The sequence below is a fragment of the Ovis canadensis genome, chromosome 3 (assembly GCF_042477335.2).
Source record: "Ovis canadensis isolate MfBH-ARS-UI-01 breed Bighorn chromosome 3, ARS-UI_OviCan_v2, whole genome shotgun sequence".
Taxonomy (NCBI): Eukaryota; Metazoa; Chordata; class Mammalia; order Artiodactyla; family Bovidae; genus Ovis; species Ovis canadensis.
This window is the reverse complement of record NC_091247.1, coordinates 227,615,523-227,633,975: the sequence shown is the minus strand read 5'-3', so window position 1 is coordinate 227,633,975 and position 18,453 is coordinate 227,615,523. Positions and strand designations below refer to the sequence as shown.

General features: G+C 56.5%; 1 protein-coding gene across 2 annotated transcripts in view; it reads right to left on the bottom strand.

Moving 5' to 3' along the window:
- FBLN1 (fibulin 1) overlaps positions 1–18,149 on the bottom strand; it is an 81,516-nt gene extending 63,367 nt beyond the window's left edge. The window contains exons 1-2 of one of the 2 annotated variants that reach the window (XM_069586162.1): positions 17,873–18,149; positions 4,879–4,984 (exon numbers count right to left, since the gene is read on the bottom strand). In XM_069586162.1, the coding sequence (XP_069442263.1) occupies positions 4,879–4,984; positions 17,873–17,951 (185 nt within the window). In that variant the 5' untranslated portion in view covers positions 17,952–18,149. The remainder of the gene's footprint in view (positions 1–4,878; positions 4,985–17,872) is intronic. The other variant, XM_069586163.1, reaches the window with a different exon arrangement.
- Between the last annotated feature and the right edge of the window lie 304 nt (positions 18,150–18,453).

The window sequence follows — 18,453 nt, the reverse complement described above, 5'->3', positions numbered from 1 at the left end:
CATGCACTTCTAGAACTGTCCATGGGCTCCAGCCTGGATCTGTTGATACACACAGATAGACTGCAGGTTTAGCTCCAGACCACCAGGGTAAAGTGAGTCACAAATTCTCTAGTTTCTTGGAGCATATAAAAGTTACACTTGCACTGTACTGCAGCCCACAAAGTGTGCAGTAGCGTTATCTCTAGGAAGTAATACATACCTTAATAAATATCATCATTGCTAAAAAATGCTAGCCATCATCTGACAACATGGAATTACCACAAACCTTCAATTTGTTAAAAAAAAAAAAAATCCCAACCTTTGAAGCACAAGAAAATGAAACATGCCTATACTCTGTTACCACACATTCGGCTCCTGCCCTCAGTGAATTTGCAAATAACCAGCATTTTACTAAATTGTTAGGGAGAGCAAACAGATGTGCGTCCAACTATCTGTTCATTCAAAGATGTTTACTGCTGAACAGAAAAAACACGAGTGTTGTGGAGAAATTGGAACCCTCGTGCTCTGTGGGTGGGAGTGTTAGATGGTGCAGTGTGGCAGTTCCTCAAAAAATTTTAGACACAATGAGCATAGGGTCCAGCGATCCCAACTCTCAGTATAAACCCAAAAGGATAGAAAGCAGTTGACTCAGACGTTGGCACACCTAGTGAAAAGTGAAAGTGAAGTTGCTCAGTCGTGTCCGATTCTTAGCGACCCCATGGACGCACCTACCAGGCTCCTCCGTCCATGGGATTCTCCAGGAAAGAGTGCTGGAGTGGGGTGCCATCGCCTTCTCCTATGAGGGACCCAGAGGACTCAAATTCATGAAGATGGAAAACAGAAGGGATGGGCTGGGGCAGGGAGGGTAACAAGGAGTTTCTGTCTCAGTTTAGGAAGATGAAGAAGTTCTGGGGATGGTGGGACAGTGATGTAAATATACTGAACTGTACCCCTAAATGTGGTCACAGTGGTGCAATCTGTAGGAAATGGCACCCCACTCCAGTATCTGTGCCTGGAAAATTCCGTGGGCAGAGGAGCCTGGAGGGTTACAGTCCACGGAGCCACAAAGAGTTGGACACGACTGAGTATTATGTACATTTTACTGCAATTAAAAAAAGTTTTTGGTTGCAGCCCTACTGTGTGCCAGGCCCATGCAGGGGCTTCGGGGATGAGAGAGGGATGTCCTGGAGGGGAAGCACAGCTTCCCACACTGGGATCCTTCTGGGGCAGCAGTTATGACGCTCTGCACTGGTGGGCTTGGGCCAGAGCTGGGCGTCCAGAGAGCTGGACAGCAGTTAATCGCTCAGTCATGTCCACCTCTTTGCAACCCCATGGACTATAGCCTGTCAGGCTCCTCTGTCCAGGGGATTTCCCAGGCAAGAATACTGGAGTGGGTTACCATTTCCTCCTCCAGGGATCTTCCTGACCCAGGGATCGAACCCGAGTCTCCTGCATTGCAGGAGGATTCGGAGCTGCTCTCCCCTTACTGCCCTTAAGACTTGGACAAGCGATCCTGCATTCACCCGGCTGGCTGGCTTGCCTCCTTCAGGCCCTGGTGAGACACCCATTCTCAGCAGGGTGCCCTCAAACATCTCCATCTGAAATCGTAAACCCACTCTGATCAGGAGACTGGCCTCTTGTCCCTGGGCTTTCCTTTCCCATGACTCCTCGTGCCTTCTTACAAACCAGAGATTTTACCATGTCATCGTCTGCATCCTCCAAAGACATTTTGCTTATTTTGCTCATTGATTTATCATCCTTTCCTCCAGGATAGCCTCAATACAATTTGTGAAATAAATGAAGGGGTTCAGAGAGTAACTGGTGGATTGAGAACATCAGCTCAGGATCTGCTTTAGGTTTCAACTCCACGCTAACATGCTAAGTCAACTCAGTCATGTCTGACCCTTTGCAATCTTATGGACTTTAGCCCACCAGGCTCCCTGTCCGTGGGATTTTCCAGGCAAGAATACTGGAGTGGGTTGCCATTTCCTCCTCCAGGGGATCTTCCCGACCCAGGGATTGAACCCATGTCCCTTGGGTCTCCTGCACTGGCAGACAGGTTCTTTATTTTTTACTACTAGCACCACTTGCGAACGCCATGTGGATCCAAATTCCCTCATGGGCTGCATTCAACCCAAAGTTTTAGGCAAATTTATATTTGGGCTTCCCTCATAGCTCAGTCAGTAAAGAATCTGCCTGCAATGGAGGAGACCCGGGTTCAATTCCTGGGTCAGGAAGATCCCCTGGAGAAGGAAATGGCAACCCACTCCAGTATTCTTGCCTGGAGAATCCCACGGACAGAGGAGCCTGGCAGGCTACATTCCATGGGGTCACAAGAGTTGGACACGACTGAGCGACTGAGTCACCACCATCATATTTGGGTCCCAAGGCCAACCATATTTGGTTGAGACCAGAATGCACGGCAATGCTTGAATTGAAACATCATCTGCCATTTCTCCTGGTCACCCCCAAACGTGCCATGTGTTAGAGGCTTGGGCAGAAGCCACACAAGCCCGGCTAGAACCCATGTGTGCTGGGAGGTGCCAGGGCCCCTGCAGTCCTCTCCGATCCTCTCACCTACCAGTGTGTCAACCCTGGGCTTCTTGGGCACCACAGATCCCTGGGTGCCTTCCTCCCCCAGCTCTGCCCACGAGGGCTCGGCCTAGGGCCTGCCCACCTATGAGATCCCATTCTCCTCACCCTGAGCTTAGAACAGCACCGAGGATCAATCAAGATTTGCCAAATGAATGAAAACTTACAACTGGAGGGTCTGGCACAATGCCACTTTGAAGGAGAAAAATAACACTGGAATTACTGAGTTACCAGGTGGCTGGTGGTTCTTGTTTCCTGTACCCTTGAACTGCTAAGAGCACCCTCTTAAACCAGATTTGATTTCTGACCTGCTCTCTCCCTTCTCTCCCTTCATTAAAAATGATAACCCTGAACTCATGGGGACTTCCCTGGCAGCCCAGTGGGTAAGATTCTGTTCTTCCTCTGCAGGGAGCACAGGTCTGAGCCTTGGTTGGGGAGCTAAGATCCTGCATGCTGCGAGCTGCAGCCAAAAAAAAAGGTTTTTTAATAAAAATGTTTTTTAAAAAAGAAAGACTAGGGCAGAAACTCAGAGAGAGGAGAAGACATGAGGATGTGGGGAGAAGGTGGCACCTCCAAGCCCAGGAGGGAGGCGTCAGGAGGAACTAGGATCTCAGACGGCTGTCTTCAGGCTCTGAGACAGTAACTGTCTGTGGTTTAAGCCACCCGGGCAGAGGTCTCCGTGCTGGTGGCCTGAGCAGATGAGCACACTCCTCTGCCTTGGGTGGTGGTCCCAGCTGCTTCCCTCCCCTCAGTCATCATCACTGTCCTGCTTTAACATGTGGGGAAACCGAGGGTCCAGGCTGGCTCAAGTTACACAGCCTGAAAGCCAGCCCAATGAGTCCCCAGGGCCTGTCTGCCTTTTTCTGGGCCCAGTCTGTAAACAAAATGTTTGGCGCTCACCGGCTACTTTGCCCCGAACTGCCCGCCACCCTCTGACAGTTCTAGTGCGAAGCCTCACGCCAAGATCGCAGCTCTCACTCATCAGACGCGCCGTGAATCCTCATGGCACGGTCTCCCCCTCAGTCAGTTCAGACAATCCGAGTGCCCTCTTCTCTCCCTCCCTTGTTTGGTCTACAATGCTTTCGACTTTTCAAGAATTTCCTCAATGGAGCTTTACATCCTCCATCACAGCTGGCAGGCAGCAGCCTCTCAATGCTCGAAGCCAACACAAATGCAAGACTCCAGAAGGAGGTGGACGAGCCCCCCCGCACATTCTTTCTGTCTGTGGCAGCTCTCCATCCGGCACCCCCAGGTCAAAGCTGCTTTGGCTCGGATCAGGGGCAGGGGCATGAGCAGATGGCACGGGATGGAACATGTTGACACCCTTGCCCCCCGACCTCTGCTCCCCAGGCAAGCAGATCTGGATCCAAGTCCTAATGCCTCCAGCTGAGCACTCTGGGGAAAGCTCAGTTTTCTCATCTGCAAAATGGGTCAGTAACAGAGTTAAACGAGATGCTGGGCAGCAAATGCCTACGCACAAAGCAGGTGCTTCCTAAAGACTTGTTATTATTTTTATATTATTTTGACAGTGTTGATTGACATGACATGTCTTTATCATTTATTCTAAGCTTCCAGTCAGGTGTTCAGTCGCCTCAGTCCTGTCAGGCTCCTCTGTTCATGGGGACTCTCCAGGCAAGATTACTGGAGTGGGTTGCCATTTCCTTCTCCAGGGGATCTTCCCAACCTGGGGATCGAACCTGGGTCTCTTGCACTGCAGGCAGATTCTGTACCGCTGAGCCACCATGGAAGCCCGTTCTAAGCTTACATCCTCCCAAAACTTTGCAGGAGCTTGAGTTAATTTAGAGAGAGAGGAATAAACATAGTTGATCCAGACATTGGCTACTGCATAAAGTAGACAACGGCCTAGGAGAATTTTTGCTCTGGGACTGGCTCGTCTGGGTGTTGGGGTCTGAAAGCAGCCGTGTTTTTACTGACAAAGCACTTCCAGTGCTTTGAGATCACATGACCTCACCTGCCCCCAGTAACCACCCCCTTTCTGGGTGACTTGGTCATAGTGCCCACCTGTGGCAGCAAGGGCTGCAAACCCAGATCTCCTTGCGTGCAGCCTGGTGAAATGTCAGGATGCCCCAATAATGCCAGGGAGGCGGGGGAAGGGTGAGCAGAGCCACGTAGGAGGACCATGAGGGCACAGAGGAGTGGGGGAGGCAGGGGTCAGCAGCCCACTGCACCCCCCAACCCACAACCTGGCCCTGGTGCCTCCCCCCGGGGGGTTTGCCACGCACTCTCCCTTCCTCTCCTGCTTTTGTCTAGAGGAACGCTCTTCTGGTGAAGTGCTGGCAGACATACCTGCATTCCTTGGATTCCGAGGCGTAGGGCAGTGAGCAGGCCCTATGCTCCGTGGCCATTCGATGTCCATCTGCACAGCAAGCCTCCATGGAGACGTCTGCGCCCGCTGTGCAGGAAGGAGAACAGGGTGACAGGCGGCAGGCGACTCACCACACCCCCCCAGGGCCCCTGGGATGGGCAGCCTCCCTCGGGAGGCCAAGGGCGCCCCCCTCCCGGCCGCACCATCTGGACGCCACCTCACAGCATCCCAGGCTGATGCTGAAGCATCCTTTAGTCACTCCACAAGCACGTCCTGAAAACTCCACTGGGGCTGGGGCTGCGGCTGGGAGACCCAGGAGCATGCTCCTCCTGGAGAGGCCTGACACCTCAACCATGATCTTCCCAAAACAGTTCTGTCAGGGCTGCGGCTCAGCACCCAGGATCCCTGCCCCAGGACCAGAGGCTGGGGACACAGACAGCCCGGTGCTCAGGATATCCAGGACATGACTGACCCCACTCCTGCGGGGTCAGAGACGGTTTGTCTCACTAAAGATAACAGTGCAGAATGGAGGAGGTCTGGCGCGTCCCCCGAACTGGGACAACCAAGGAAGGCTTCCCCAGAGAGTGGAAAGTGAACACCCAGGGGGAGGGCACCCAGGGGGAGGGGACATGAGGGGAGGGCACCCGGGGCAGGGGACGGAAATCTGGGGGGCCTCAATTGCAGCCAGCCGGCTCCGGGGAGAAGCAAGGAGCCTGCATTTCTGAGACCCACTCTGCATTCTCATTTAACCATCATTGCCACTTGCTAGGGCCTCAGAACTGAAACTGGTGATGGTTTCTGCCCCAGACTTGTCACAATTTCGCCTCTTTGCTTACAAAAAGGAAAGATGGCCGCTGGCACACCCACGCCCTCACGGCTGCGCTGGGCACCCAGCCTTCCATCCGCAGCCCAGGCTGCCCCGACGGGTCCCCCAGCTCACGGAAGGAGAGGACCCCATGGTTACCAAAGGGAGGAGCCGCCCGGCACCAAGGCACCCTCAGCCCCAGTTCCTTCCACAGCCAGGAGGGGGCAAGAGGGGCAACCGCCTCTGCACCCAAGCAGAAGGTCACATCTGGGCAGGACATTTCAAAATTGGACTTTATGGAACATGCTTTCTCACGGCTAGCTTTCGCACACCCCATGAGGTAAATCCCACCACGCTCGGCACCATATCCTGGCACCAAGGGCCTTGGGTGTTCTGTTTGAGCCCATCGTCCTTCTAAGGCCCAGCCCTCGAGGTGGCCCCAAAAGACAAGGCCACTCCTGGACTCAGCTTGAGGCCAGTGTGTCCAGTAACACTGGCTGTGACGACCTGCCCACGCCCACCTCGACCACCTCTGGGGACAAACTGTGCCTGGAGCCCTGAGGCAGCAAGTGGTCACCCCGACGAGACCCAGTGAGTGTGGTCCATGCTGGTGTGAAGAGCCAGAGGCTGGACGGGCCATTTCCTCTTAAATTGTTTTTTATTCATTTATTTTTTAACACCAAAAACATTTTGCATTGAGGTATAGTCAATTAACAACGCTGCAGTAGTTCCAAGCGAACAGCGAAGGGACTCAGCCATACATAAACATGCATCCATTCTCCCCCAAATCCTTCTCCCAGCCAGGCTGGCACATAACACTGAGCAGAGTTCCACGTGTCTTTCTTGATATCCATCTTAAACAGAGCAGTGTGTACATGACCTTCCCAAAGCCCCTAGCTATCCCTTCCCCCTGGCAACCACAAATCTGTTTTCTAAGTCTGTGAGTGTCTTCCCGCTTCCTAAGTTCATCTGTATCATTTCCTTTCAGATCCACATACAAGGGATGTCACATGGTATTTCTCCTCCTGTCTGACTTACTTCACTCAGTACGACCATCTCCAGGTCCATCCCTGTTGCTGCAGATGGACCGGCCACTTTCTGAGCCAGAAGAATCAAGGGCCTCGCCAAGTCCCCTGGCGGTGACCCCAGGACCCCCGTCCCAGGGCTTCCGGGGAGCGCTGAGCAGAAGATCCACCCACCCGACCCCGGCCCGGCAGCGGGAGTCCCCGGGGGCTGATAAGGGTGAGGGTCCATCCCAGAACAAAGCCTGCCGGCTCACAGCCACTTGACCCCTCCCCATCACAGCTGTCCCCTCCACGCTCCCCCCGAAAGCTGTTTGGTGACTCTGGGGGACACCGTGGGCTGGGGCCCAGATAGTAATAAATGAGGGTCACTGGCTTCTCAAATGCTTGCCCCTCACGGGGGAGACTTCCGGTTGCGGGGATGACCTCCAGGGGGAGACTTCCGGTTGCGGAGATGACCTCCAGGGGCCCCACTCCTTCCTTCCCTCATGTTTGCTCCAACTGATTTTAAGAAAAGTTTTCACGAAACGCCAGACCTGACCTGTCGCAGATACGATGCCCCTGGTTCACTCGCAGGATGACGGTGACCAGCCACGTGGCCGGACGCTGAGGCCAATATCCCCTGTGCTGTCCCCCCGCAGCCCAACCCCCGCGGGCCCCACGTAGCTCTGCCGCCTGCGGCCGTGCCCCTTGCGGCTCTCACAGCGCCTCCAGCCCGGGCCCAACGCTCCTGCCCCATCCAGTCTCTCCCCGCCTCCCGAAGCCCGCCTGCCAGCAGCCCGGCCCGGAGCAAACTCTCCACTGACAGCATGTGTCTGCCTCGCCCTCCCACCCACGCAGAGCTGGGCCTGCTTCTCATCCCAGACCTCAGCTCGAAGCTGGCCCTTGGCAGCGACAGGGTTGAGTAGGAAGAGGATCAGCTTTGGAGCCAAACAGGCTTGGGATCCGATCCCAAGTTCAGCGCTTGCTTGCTCTGTGACCCTCCCTGGGCAGGACGCTTCACCTCTCTGAACCACAGCTTCCTCGGCAGCAAAATGGGGGCCCACGATACCTTTGTAGAGTGGCTGAGGAGACGGATAGAGCTTATAAAGTTCCGAGCACACAGGGAGCTCCAGTAAACAGTGGCTGCAGGACACGCGAAAGGAACAAAGGACCTTTGTTTGCTGTGGCCCGTGAGGAATGGGGGCAACATGGCCCTGTCCTCGGGGGCAGAACAGCTGGGGTACGAGTGGCAGCTCCTACACCCCCCTCAACTCAGAAAAAGGCGAGCATGGGGAAAGAAGGCTCAGACTCCAGCAGCCGCTCAGCACGGCAAGAACTTTGTGCCCCAAGCTGCAGAAACATTTGGAAATGATTCCCGCTGGGAAGCCCTGAGCACTTTGAAGCTTATTCTCAGTAGAACAATAGAATGTGAAGTCCTTCCCTCAATCCAGAAACTTGGAATGTCCCCAGAATGCCCCAAGCCACAGAGCTGGAACTCCCAGCAGGGGGTCAGCACACCCTGATTGGTTGGGAGGTGCCCCCGTCCAAGAACTCCCCCATCAGAGGGGTCACGGGGAGCCCACAGCGAGATGGGATGGTGACTCGGCTGAGGTCAGAGCAGACAGAACCCTGCCGTCTTCCTCGAAACAGCCCCACACGGGAGGGCCCCTTGGAGACAGTCCAACCACCCCCACCCTTCACCGCTTAAATTCCTGCTGCTGCCACCATGCCAGGACACGCAGCTTCGTCTCCAGCCCACGCCCCTTCTCTGGGCTTCTACATCACTTCTGATATTTCACTACAGGAACAAACAGCTCTGGATCGAACATCTTCCATCCACCCTGTCTTCAGATTCTAAAGGTCCCCAACTTGGCTACTCCACTGAAACCAGGTTGAGTGCGAAACATTATTTTTCCTTATATCCTATGGACATCAGTTACGTATGCATCCTTGGGTCAAAATTACTTTGGGTAAATTTCCCATAATTGTTGTTCTGGGGAGCTGAGCACCCAACATTAAACAAAAACCCTTCTTTCAAACTCTTATTGTTGCTTTCTGGAAGTGATGGGAGAACCCCCTGCCAGCATCACTTCTCCCAACCACACTCAGCAAGGACTCAGCACCATCGGCAGAAGGGGAAAGAGGGACGGAATTCTAGGCCGTGGCCCCACTGTTGCAGGGCACATGGCCAGACCAGGCAAGAGGCAAGAAGAGAACCGAGGTGTCAACCCCACCAGCTACTACACCTCACTGGTACCAAGGGTTTCCGCAGCAGCCAACAGCATCAGGCCTACCACTCCCACCAGCAGACCCTGAAAGCATCTCCCAAAGGGTATCAAATGGAAGAAACCTCAGGCACACCTCCGTGTCTGAGCCACCTTCCTAACTCACGCCACGAGAGCAACCTGAAGCAACAAGGCCATCATAGCTACTTCGGTCCCCAACCCTGGGAGCGATGCCACTCACTCACGCCCACCACACACTCACTGGTCCACCACACACTCAATGCCCGTCCTGGGCAGGAAGCGCTCTTTAGAGAAAAGTGGAGCTTCGGGCGAGTCTGGAATCTTCTGCCTCGGGTCACTTCCCTCTTCAAGAAGAAACCTCAGCAAAGCAGTTTTCATCTCCGGTCCCTGTGATCTGACTGTGTGGTTGAGACTCACAAAGATGGAATCCTGAGACCTTGTCCTTCCAAACTGTGGGGCATCAGAATGCCCTTCACGCCCATGGAATGCTGAGATATGAGATGGTGGTTGGTTAGCTCTCTACTTGGTTTTATTTTAATCCCCTTGTTTGGGAAAATGAAGAGTTAAAGCAAGGCTCGCACCCCAGCTGCTGCACGGCACTGCCTGAAGCTGCGGCAGAGAGCTGGAGGGGGTCCCCATGGTGTGCAGGACCCACGTAACTGGGAAGCCTGAGCTGCAATGAGATGCCAGTGGGAAATTCCAACCAGACAGAACCATGCCAGACTCAACCCATCCCCACCCCCTGCAGGCCCCCCCCACCTCCCAAGCCTGGGGAGCCAGCAGACACCCCTCTTAGGACTCTTCCATGTGCCAGGCTGTCTCTGACCCTGGGGTGTGGGCTCCAGAAGCAGGACTCTGTCTTCGAGGAGATGACAACCCAGGGAGATGCCAGGAGACTATTCCTGGGTGTGTCCCAGCGCCTCTGCGCCCCTCTGCAGCCGAGGATGAGGACTGACCCATCTCCCTCCTCGAGGCCCCCAGCCTCCCCGGGGGGACGCAGGGGGCGCTGAGGCTGTTCTTATGGCTCCAGTCCCGTCCCCAGCATAAGAACAGCTGGTGCCCACACCCCCCCGGACATCAGCCCCCAGCAGAGAGACGGGGTCTCGGATAGAGAACCAGCTGAAAGGAGGCGGCGAGAGACAGGACCAGAAGGCACACCCCTGAGAAGGTGAAGAAAAGCCCACTCCACATTGCTCCCTCCAGGCAGCTCACGTGACCTCCTGGACCAACCCCCGTGGGCGTGCGGGCCATCCTCCTCCTGCCCCATCTCTCCAGCATCTCCCCCTGCAGGACCCAAATCTGCTGCTTCCCCTCTCACCTCTCAGAACACGTGTGCACACCTGTCAAGTATCCTCTGCACCTGGCTTTTGGAAACTGAAGCTCGACCAGGCTGGGGGGTCTTGGGTCCACTCCTCTGCTTGGACTAGCTCATTCACACCCATTCAAAGGCCCTCTCCTCCAGGAAGTCCTCCGGAATCACGGCTCCCACCCCCCAACACATACCCGTGCACACATGCAAACATGGGGCAAATGCCTTTCCTTTCATGGTCTCTTTGCTCCCCAAACTTGCCAGCACTTTAGCACAAATAATTAACTGTGTGTGTCTCTGTGCCACAAGGCTAGACTCATTCTGCCCCCGGACCCGCAGCCACCCCAGAACCAGGAAGTGTCCAGGAAGAGACGAACAGATGAATGATCTCGTGTGATCTGAGCAATTCTGGACACAGAGGACGGAAAGAGATGAAGCATGTTGCCTGAGGCCATGGGACAAACGGGCAGCATTCCAATCCGGCTGTGACTCTAAAGCTGACTTCCGTCCACCGTAAAATCAGAAACGGTGGCTTCTCCCTGAAGCTGGAGTTAGAAATACGGGAGACTTTTCAGATGGAAAGATGAGTGAGGCGGTTCGTTCAGCGTCCTGCTTTCAGAACATGATGAAAGAGCCAAGCCGCCCATGTTCACATCCTGGTGCTGCCACGACGCAGCTATGTGTCCACAGCCACCCTGCCTGGCCTCTCTGTGCCCAAGGTGGGGGCGGTTATACCAGTGATGGAAAAGGTGCAGCGGGTTTCGGTGAGAAGGCTCACATCAAAACCAGAAGCACATGTAGGCCAACAAAACTTCCAGGACTTTTCACTCCGGCAGGCAACCCAAGTCAGAAGGAAAAATGGGTTCAAAACAAATACGGGCTCATAAAAAAAGAAAAGAAAAATACTGGTCAAGCCATTAGCACAAAGACACCCTGAGAGCTGGCCTCTAAGAGCCAGCCCTGGCAGCCTCCTAGCTGCCACCCGGCCCTGGGGACGCACCTGGGGAGGGGTCCTCTCAAGGCTCCTCCCTCCTCAAACTGCCTGGGGGGCTCAGTGCCTCCGCCCCTTGTTCCCTCTTCTTCCACCCCCGCCTCCCTGGGTGGTCTCCTCCAGCCTCACCTACAGGCTGAGACTCCCTCATTTCTGTCTGTCCAGGCTCCACCCGGACGTCTAACAGGAGACTTAAAGTGTCCACTCGGGACTCCAAGGCCCACCCTCGTCCTGCTTCTCCACCTCAGTAATTAGCAGTCATCCTGCGTCAGGAGGCTGAGGCCAAAATAACTGGGTCAGCCTGAATGATTCCAGCTCCCTCACCGTCCACATCAAGCGCTCAGCGAGTCCTGTCCACTCAACCTCCCCAACTCTCCAGCTCTGTCCACTTCTCCCCAGCCCCCAGGCCACTACCCTCTCCAGGGCATCTTCCACCCTGGACCCTGCAGGAGCCTCCCTCGCCACCACCCTGCCGGCTTATTCAGCCTCCACTCTAGTCTCCCTGCCATCCACCCACCAGGCAGCACACAGAGGAGCTGCTGGAAACACGAGTCAAGGGATGTCACTGCCCTGCTTGAGAGCCTCCAGCCCCGGGGCATTTGGGACAAAATCCAGTCTGCAGCCTGACTTTTAAGGCCCTGCACAAACTGCCTTGGCCCCGCCCGCCTCCCCTCCCTTCACTCCATCCCGTGGTCCCTCTGACACTCCTGGTCCCACCTGGGGGCCGGTGTATGCCTTCGGTCCCCTTTGCCCAAACGCTCCTCCCCAGGTCTTTTCACAGAGGGCTCCCTGCCACTGACGTCTGAGTTCCAGTATCACGGCCCCCCGCCGCCCACCTGAGAGCCGCCGGAGTCCCGCTGTCGCGTGTTACAGTCACCGTGGCAGAGGGCCCCACAGACTTCTTGTTAGCGCATCTGTTCCTGTGTTTATTCTCAAGGGTGTATAGTGGCTTCAGGGGCGTCCCCTAGAAAGACACGTCCATGTCCTGACACCTGGAACTTAAGAATGTGACCTTATTTGGAATAAGGGTCCTTGCAGATGTGACTAAGGATCTCCCAATGACGTCATCTTAGATTATCCGGGTGAGTCCTAAGTCCTAGGACAAGTGTCCCTAGCCATGGGAAGATGGGGGCAGAGGCTGGAGGCGCACCCCCTTGCCTCTGGGCCCCTGGTGTGGGGAAGGAGTAAGCAGGCGCCCGTGCACACGGGATCCCCCAGGAAGTCAGGGACAGAGCCAGGTGGGAATCTGGCCCCCCCCACCCGACCCCTGGCATAGAAAACACCTGTCCTTTCAAACGAGCCCCTCGGCTACACAGCGAGACGGAGCAGGACCTTAAGTTCCTCCCCTTCCCCACCACGTCCTCTGCCTGCCTCCGCTCTGTGGAAAACTTGAGTCAAAGAAGTTTAATCAGAGAAATGAGAAACACAGAGGCAAAGGGGAGCAGTCAGGGGAGACCAGAGAGTAACCATCTTGTCAGCAGGCACAGTCGAGGACCGTCGGTTCTTTCTCAAGGACGATAGATAATATTCTGAGCCATATCCTGTGAGCTGTCTTACAGATACCGAAGCCCCAGGTAGAAGTCAACCACACGATGACTAGACTGTCCCCACAACAGAGGCTGCCACGATTTCGAGAACTGGCCTCAAAGAAACGGGAACAAATGGACCCCGGAACTGAAGATTAAGTGTACCTAAAACAAGCAAGATGACGCCAGTCAGACCACCAAAGACCAGTCTGAAGATGACAGTCAGAGCTGACTGTGCTGTCTCTGCGTGTAGCCTGCCCACCCCCACTTCTGTCTATGAAAGCTCTTGCCCACAGTTTGCCAGTGGACGGGGAAGTTGGCCTTTGGATAGATGTCTGCCCTCCCCCTGCACAGTTTCGGGCATCTAAAATAAAGCAAACTTTCCTTTCCACCAACCCGCCCTGTTTACTGGCTTTTGGGGGACGAGCAGCTGGGTCCCACACTCTTTCGGTAACAGGAGCGCTCAATTATGGGACTGAAGCGTCCGCCCAGTCGAGTGGTTAGGAGCACAGAGTCCCATGTCCTCTACTGATGACGCACACTGTCGTCAGCAAGGACTGGTTTCCAGGACCGGCTCTGAAATGCCAGAGCTCAGAGTGTTTTCATGCTAATGGGCTGAGCCAGTATTTTTTTTTTTTTAACCTGTTCTTCCTTTTGCGTCATGTCGTCCACTGGAGTAACCGCTCTGGCCCCTTGCTGTTGTTCAATCTCTAAGTCACGTCTGACTCTGCGACCCCATGGACGGTAGCCCACCAGGTTTCCTTTGTCCATGGGGATTTCCAGGCAAGAATACTGGAGTGGGTTGCCATTTCCTTCTCCAGGGGATCTTCCCGACCCAGGGATAGAACCTGGGTCTCCAGCATTGGCAAGTGGATTCTTCACCAGTGAGCCACCTGGGAACCCAGCAGTAAAATGGAAATAACAGTTGTACCTACATCATGGGGTTGTTGACAGAGCTAAATTAGTGACTAAATGTAAAAGACTTCAATTATAATAATTTCCTAGAGCAGAGAGCTTTCCTTCCACACTTATGGAAACAGAGCAGAAAGGCTGTGGGAGTCAGTCAAGCTCTCTCGGGCGGGTCACTTTCCGGTCCAGTCTCCTAACCTTGGTCGAGTGCCCGCTCCCACCCCTGGGTGGGCTGGCATAGGACCCTCCTGATAACATGCAGGCAGCCAGTTCCCTCCTGCCCCAGCCTCTTGTTAGGACCAGCCTTTGGGGTTAAAGGCGGTGACCAGCACCAAGAGGGCTGGCCACAGGGCACAGCCTCCGGTCCAGCCGTGCCTACTATGAGCTGGATGACCAGGGACACACGACTTGCCCTCAGCGCCACACTCTCTCAGTGCTAAGCTCCCCTCCAGGCTGAAGGGTCTCTGACCCCAGGAAAGTTGACCTAATAGGTACTTGCCCACCTCGGTTTCATTTGAAACCATTACGGGAAACTGAGACCAAGGGAAGCCTGCACAAGCATTTATTAATGAAGCTGTTGCGATCTGATGTTTTTGCAAACCTTTGTTTGTGAGATGGCAAAGTACTCGTGCGCCCTATTAGAATTGTTTTCCGGCAAAGTTGCTCCACCCACCGTATCCATTGCTCACAGAGACACCCCCCGCCCCAGCCGCCACCGCTTCAGAGGAATGGCGGGGGCTGTCTGAAGGATGCTGGGGAGGGGGCTCCTGAGGAAGCTCCCCAAGCACGAGGAGGGGGCAGAACTCCGGAAAGCCCCGCATTCTCTCTCACCTTCTCAACCTTTGTCCATGCCGTTCCCTTTGCCTGGTGACCCTCCCCACCCTCCATCTGCTCCTTCACATCCCTGTTTGCATGCCACTTCCTCCAGGAAGTCTTCCCTGACTAACTCCCGGCTACTTTCAGGATCTCACAGAAGTTACGCCCCACAGGCAGAAGGCTCTGGTCTCTTCCTCTCTGCCGTATCCCCAGGACCTAGAACAGTGTCTGGCACAGAGCTGGCCCTCAGCAGATACCTTGCTGAGATAGATGATCAAATGCCTAAGGAGGCCAGCTGAGCCCACTTTGCATGACCTTTACCAGTACGGCTTTGGCCCCCGCGAGCTGCCGGCCTCCCAGCTCCTGGCTGGGGACGTGCAGTCTTAGTAGTGCCATCTTGGGGAAGGACACTGTCTTACTCTAGGAAGGGGCCAACACACGTAACAAGTGATAATAATGCAGCTCCCACGACAGGCCTCCTGCAGCCTTGCCCTCAATCCTCCTGCGTGCTCAGTCGCGTCCAACTCTTTAGCGACTGCAGCCCGCCAGGCTCCTCTGTCCACGGGATTTCCCAAGCACTAATATTGGAGTGGTTGCCATTTCCCTCTCTAGGGCATCTTCCCGACCCAGTGATCGAATCTGTGTCTTCTGCTTTGCAGGCAGATTCTTTACCACTGAGCCACCTGGGAAGCCCCCTCAATCCTCAGAGAGACCTAAAAAGTCGGTTTCTGTTATGTCCATTTTACAAATGAGAAACCAGGTCATCCCGTCGTTCTTTTCTGAGGAACAGGCAAAGCTGTCAGTTCCACAAATGAGCTCTCCTAGAAGCCTGCTGGATGCCAAAGGGGAGTGAGCCACCCTCCTCCCCCACCACCATCAGGGCATAAATGCACCCAAGCTGGGGTGGCTCCGGGCAGTGCTGGAAGGGGTGTAACCTGGAGCTGTGGCCTCCCCAGAAGAGGCCCTGGCGCTGCCCCCCCAGACACCCTGAGTCTCATTCTCCTGCAGCCCCCTCAGCCTGTCCAGCCCCCGCCACCGAGTGGGAAACTCCAGGAGCAGCCGCGGTGCAGCCACGTGTTTTCAAGCCAAGTCCTCTCTCCTCTTTGTTCTCCTCCCAGCGACGACGTTCTCTGTAATCAGTTGGAAAGGCAGCCCAGCTGGAGCCAGGGGGCCAAGAAAGTCTTGGGGAAAACAGAACCGTCTTTCCCAACACCCTCCTCCTCTCTTCCTCCCTCCCCCACTGGCTCTCAGGAAAGCCCAACAGCACAGACAAAAGTACGCAGGACAGACGGATGGTTCCCGCTCTGCCCCCCTGGCTCGAAAGTGCAGCACCCCTCTGCCTTCCCGTGGCCTGGTCACCAAAGGAGTGGCCGAAGATTCGCTCAAAGGTTCACCATCGAGGCTTTTTTCGTGATCACTTTTACACTGCACATTTCCTCCGGGACCCCTCGGCTCTACGGGGTGGGTGGGGACAGTGTCACTCTCAACCTTACAAGGCTTTGGGAACCTTACAGCATCTGAGTTTGCAGGTACAGAAAGGAACCTGGCAGATCTCTCCCCTTCTCTCCCCCCAAACCACACCAAACTTGTTGAAATTCAAGAGAGAGACCTCCCCAAAGATACAGGCATTCTCATCAGTGTGCAAAGAAGAGAGGCTTCTTCACCCACTTCAAGTGAGGACCTGATCCAGGAAGAAGACAGCAGTAAACCATCAGTCAGGGCTGGGGAGCCATCCCAGCCTAGCACACCTCAGCATTCCTTCAAAGCTGGACCCTGCCAGTCTGCACGGGACCCTTCTCACGCAGGAGGTGCGAAAGAGTAGCTGTGGAAGGTCTGGGGACTCGGGCTCAGCAAAGTCCAACTACACCTCCTCTCTGTGCCTCAGTTTCCTTGTGTGTTAGATACAGGGGGGTGCCGGGGCCCTCTGGGCTTTCGATCCAGCCAGGAGTCCCCTGAATTCCCTTCCTCCCCTGCCTGCCTGACAAGCTCCCACTCAAGCACCCTTCTCCTCCAAGAAGCCTCCCATCAACCCCAAGGCCTGGGATGGCTCTCGCTGCCGGTGCTGACCCCTGTTCCTCTACCCACGACATGCCCCTAGGCACACGCCCGTGCCTGGAACAGACAGGGTTCCGTGAAGGTCTGCTGCAAAGGGAGCCAGGGAGCCAAGAAACCTCGGCAGGGTTCTCCTCGCCCCCACCCCCCAGTCTCCCCGGGGAACCCCTGAATCCTGGCAAGGCATTAGCTGGGACAAGTGACCTTTGACAGAGGAAGGGGAGTGGTCACCAGAGAGTTTAAAAGAAGCTCAACTAAGCCAGAGATAAAGAACCGGAGATGCGGAGGGTGGTCGGAGCCCTAATCTGCGCCTGGCCCCAGGAGGGCTGGCCTGACTAATGACTGATAAGCAACTGGGGTCAGTGGAGAAGTCAGAGGTCACGGCTGTGATTGGCAGGGCCTTGCACTCACCCCTGAGGAGTGGAGGCCTTGAGGATTAAGGGAGAAAAGATGAGCTGGGTGCCTGCCATTCCAGCGCTGTCAGTCCCAGGGCTGGGGGCTCTGTTGGTGGAGACCCCCTTGCACCCCCTTGCCATCAGGCGGCTGGCTGGGTTTGGAGGCTGCCTGACCCTAGCTGCAATGAATATGGAGCCTGGCAGCACCTCCGTCTTGGGGTCCTCAGTGTCCCAGGAGAGCAGACAGAGGTCTCCCCACACATAGCTGTGACCCTGAACACCTCCAGACTACACCCTTCCTCTCTGCGTCCTGCACAGGCCGCCCCCTACTCCATGACGGTGGCTGTGTCTTGAGCAATTTACCGGTCCCCACCCCCCAGTCTGTTTTCCATCAGAACGCTGGGTACCACAGCCCCTGCATAAGGGTGGAGGTGGGAGGAGTGAGCACATGTGTGCCAAAGGCGCTCCAGGGGCTAGGGGCAGCCACGGGGGTGGAGGAGGGGTGAGGGAGGGGACGGCGACCTTGGCGGCCACCGGCCAGTTCCTCTCCCCCGGCCGGCACTTTGGCCCCGGCGGGTGGATGGGCGCTAGGGTGGACAGGGTTTGGAAGTCAGAGGGCACGCGGGAGAATGTGTTTGGAGGCATCCGTCTCTAAAACAAGTCCCCAAGTCAGCGGAGGTGATCAGGATGGAAGCCTGGAGGCGGGTAGTTGGGGGGTGGGGGGAAGCGCCGCGAGGCAACTCAGACGCCCCAGGACCGCCGACGGGGGCGCAGCTCCAGGCCGCGTCCCCAGGCGCCGGCAGTCCCCAAAGTCCCACGGGGCGCGGGGTCCCCAGGGGTCGGGAGGGGATGGGGGAGTCACTCAAGCGGGGTCCGTGGACTCGGGCGTCCCCTCCCTCCCGACGCCCCCCGGCATCCCTACCTCGGGCCGCCAGCAGCGAGAGGCCGCCGAGCAGCAGCAGCGGCAGCGGGACCCGGCGCGACGGGGCGGCGCGCTCCATGGGCGGCGGGCGGACAAAGGCGCGGGGCGCGGCTCTAGGCTCCGGGCAGCGCGGGCTCCAAGCTCCGGCCGAGCCTCCGCAGCCAACGCTGGGCCCCGGCCGCGCGGTTCAATTATCCCGCCCAGGAGGAGGGCGCGGGGAGGGCGCGGCGGGGGCGGGGCCGCGGGGCGCCCGCTTCCCCTCCCCCCCGGCCGCGGCGGGGACCTCCGGGCCCCCTCCCCGCTGGGGGGCCCTCCCTCCTGGCACCCATCCTCGAAGGGCGCGCAGGCCCACGGCCGGGGCGGGGGCAGGGACTCCAAACTTCTCCTAGATTGGGGGGGGGCCTGGGAAAGGGGGGGCGCAATCGGTGGGAAGCACCCCACCCCCACCCCCGCCCACACACCCCCCGCCCCGTGCGAGTGAAACCCGATCCCCTCCGCACCCACGGCCCGAGTGGCGGGCTGGGTATCAAAGGTTAGCTCCGCCCGGCTCTACCGAAAGGGCGGGTGAGGGGAACCCAGCC